This window comes from Merops nubicus, unplaced genomic scaffold (assembly GCF_000691845.1).
Source record: "Merops nubicus isolate BGI_N331 unplaced genomic scaffold, ASM69184v1 scaffold14749, whole genome shotgun sequence".
NCBI classification, from domain to species: Eukaryota; Metazoa; Chordata; class Aves; order Coraciiformes; family Meropidae; genus Merops; species Merops nubicus.
Genome location: NW_008629098.1, coordinates 7,906 through 11,027, shown reverse-complemented (window position 1 = coordinate 11,027; position 3,122 = coordinate 7,906). Strand labels below are relative to the sequence as shown.

General features: G+C 55.4%; 1 protein-coding gene across 1 annotated transcript in view; it reads right to left on the bottom strand.

Moving 5' to 3' along the window:
* The window catches only part of LOC103779261 (cyclic AMP-dependent transcription factor ATF-7-like), a gene marked incomplete at both ends in the record, with an annotated part of 5,350 nt that extends 2,455 nt beyond the window's left edge, over positions 1-2,895 (bottom strand). The window contains 2 exons of the mRNA XM_008946888.1: positions 54-172; positions 2,799-2,895. Coding sequence (XP_008945136.1) covers positions 54-172; positions 2,799-2,895 — 216 coding nt within the window. The remainder of the gene's footprint in view (positions 1-53; positions 173-2,798) is intronic.
* Between the last annotated feature and the right edge of the window lie 227 nt (positions 2,896-3,122).

Here is a 3,122-nt window from a genome sequence, read left to right as displayed (position 1 = left end):
CCCCAGAACGTGCCCAGCTCAGCTTCACGGCACCGGTGCCTTCAGCCTCTTGCCTTTTTCTCATCATCCTCAGCAGCTTTCTTGAACTCGTGCTCAAAGGAGCTGGCCAGCTCGTTGAAGAGTCCCACTTCTTCACAGTTCTTCAAGAACCGAGTTGGGGTGGGAGTCTGATCTGTTTGGGTCACAACACAGAGCACCAGTTAAAAAAAAAGGAGAGAAAATGGATTTGAATCCCCCCCCCTTGCCCACCCCTCGCTGAGCCTGGAGGCTCTGTCACTGAGATGTGTGTTGGGTTTGCAAAGCCAGCCCTGATTCAGAACGGGGAGAAGGATTTTGGGTTGGTTTGGCTTCCCTGGGAAAGGCTGTTGAATGAAATAAACCTTCCAGAGGGGCTGCAGCGTGGGGATTTCTGTGGAATTCCCTCCTGAAGGTCCCTTCCTGGCCTCTCCCCCACCCCACCGGGGGGTTTTGTCTGTCCTCAGCTGCATTGCTGCAGCCAGGAAGGAAAATAGTGGGGGTTTGATCTCCCTGAATGTTAAAAATATAGAGATAAAGAGACAGGAGCAGAATGGAGCTGGGCAGAGCTGCTCCCCTCCCTGGAGCTGGAGCGCATCCGAGGACAGCCGGCTCCGTGGGAGTGCTGATAACCACCAGCCCTGGCCAAAGTGATCCCTCTGGGGCCCGTTTCCCACCCCATTAACACGTCGAGGCAGGATCTCTCTGGCCCTGGCCCAGGCTATAAAGCAGGAAGAAATCTCCCAGCCTCTTGTTTCTCCCCCTGACGCGTGGCCGGGCGCGACGCGGAGCCCGGCACGAGGACGTTGCACCCAAAAAATCCATCTGGCACCAGGATTGAGGAGCACCCAGGGGCTCCCTGCTTCAGCCTGACCTGCACACCCCTCGGTGTTCCACACAGGAGCTGAGCTCTGTGAAAAGGGCTCATTTGGAGGCTCGAGGGCTTCGCCTCGCCGGAGCCACGCTCCATCTCCGGGTGCCTTCAAAGCCTCCCTCTGGGGGCTGTTCATACAGCAAATTCCCCCTCTGCACTACACCAGGGATCACCACCGACCCCAGGGCCTCGGCAGGGGGCTGGTTTGCCTCTTTTTTAACAGCTCTCAGGGCTTTTTTTGGACCGTTCCCCCATTTTTGGTGCTTTGGAGGACCCGAAGCTCCAGCAGAAGCTTTCAGGTCGCTGCGAAGCCGAGGTGTGGAACCTCTTTCCTCCTGAGAGATTGACAGCAGCTCCTTCCAGCCACAGCATCACCCCAGAAGACCACGTCCCTGTTGAAATGAGCCTCTCTGCTGCCAGCTAGGACCAGCAGAGAGAGAACAGCCCTTCACCACCTCCACCCAGTCCCCCTGCTCGTTAACAAACGGGCTGCTGCCCCGGCCGCTGCACAAAGCGAGAGAACAAGAAAACCCAGGGAGAAAATGGTGGCTGGAAAAGACAAAAAAAAGCCAGGAGGGACGTGGGGTAATAATGCCCAGACTGAGCTGCTCAAAGCCAGGAGGTTTTACAGCCCTCACAACCCCCCCCAGGCAGCTCTGCCTGCCTGTGGTAAACCCTGGGCTCGCCCCGACCACGATGAAATTAGTGTGGGTTGGGTGTTTTTTATTTTGTGGTTTACCCCAGAGGAGCTGGGAGAGGAGGTTAGAGCTTGATCCTTGTGCTAAAAATGAGGTGTTTTGTCCCACCCGGGGTTTTACCTGCGAGAGGTTTGTGGGCAGGAGGAACAGGCAGCTCAGGGAGCTGGGGGGATGAGGGGGTTTAACGCTGCACCCCTGTCAGAGCAGCTGGGGCTTGGCTGGAGATGGGACTGAACCCCATTTCTGCACCCCCACGCCCCCCCAGTTTACCCAGCAAACACAAACCCTCCTGCTGGTTAGGAAAAAGAGGGGGGGACTGAAGCAAAAACAACCTTCAGCAATGGGGAGGTTCCTTTCAGCCCCTGCCCCAAATTCTTTGCCGTCAGATCCCCTTCTCCTGATCCCACCCGAAATAAATCATCGCTTTGGGAGCCTGGGAGCTTTCTGCCCTCCCCACGACGGCTGCGTGAGCTCTCCCACAGCTCCCAGGAACTCAGAGGCTGCAGGAAAGCAGCTGGATCATCATCCCCTCCTGCAACACCCCGTTTGGGCTGGGGAGGAACCCGGGGAAAGGCTGCGGGGGGGTTCTCGCAGCGGACGCTTCGTTCCCCTTCCCCATCCTCAAAGCTTTTGGGGACACGTCTCCTCCTCTTGTCCTCAGCCCTTTCATCCACACAAGCCTGCAGGAAACAGGGGATGGCCCGGGCAGGGGAATATCTGCGAGGGGCAGATGCCAGATGACAATAAATGTGTGGTTTGGGTGGGGTTTTTTTTTGCTGCGGACTCACCCCGGGCTGCAGCGCTCGGTGCCCGTTTAATTTATTAACTGCTGGCCTAAAAGCTCCAGAAAATTGACACCTGGGCTGAGGAGAGGAAGGTGGATTTGTCAGGTTTTACCTCACGGCGTGGAGAAAAGCAGAAGACCTTTTGTCTATAAATCTCCTCGTCTCAATAAAAAAAAAGGGTGAGAGCTCCAAGAAAAAAAACACCAACCCCAAACCCCACAAAACCTGATACCGCCATAAAGAGAGGGAAAAAAAAAAACACCCCAACCAAACAACTTGGAAGCCTCTGGCTTTCCTTTCCTCCTGATTAAATGCAGATCACAAGAGGGTTTTATGGGAGGTAGGGACGTTTTGCAGTGCATCTGGTGCCTGGTATTAATCTTGCAGTCAGGGGGGATATTGCTGGGCGGCGTTTTGGGCTCGTACCTGCGATGATGACCGAGTCGGTGCGAGCGGGGCCGAATTTCAATGTCATCTCGTGCTTGTGTTTATGGACTGCCAGGTGGTCCTCGTTCGTGAACCTCTGAAACGAAACCAGTTTAGAAAACGGTGAATAAAGGCAGGAGGGGGGTTTGTGAGGACGTCCTGCAGCAGGGGGAAAGGGAGGGAGGGGGGTGAGAAGGGGAGAGCGTTGAGCGAAGACGGAGCGGGGCAGACGGAGGAGGTGGAAAAGGGGAAATTTGTTACACTGGGAGACAAAATATTTTGAATAAACCTTGCTGGGGGGTTTTTTAAGCAGAAAAACCTTAA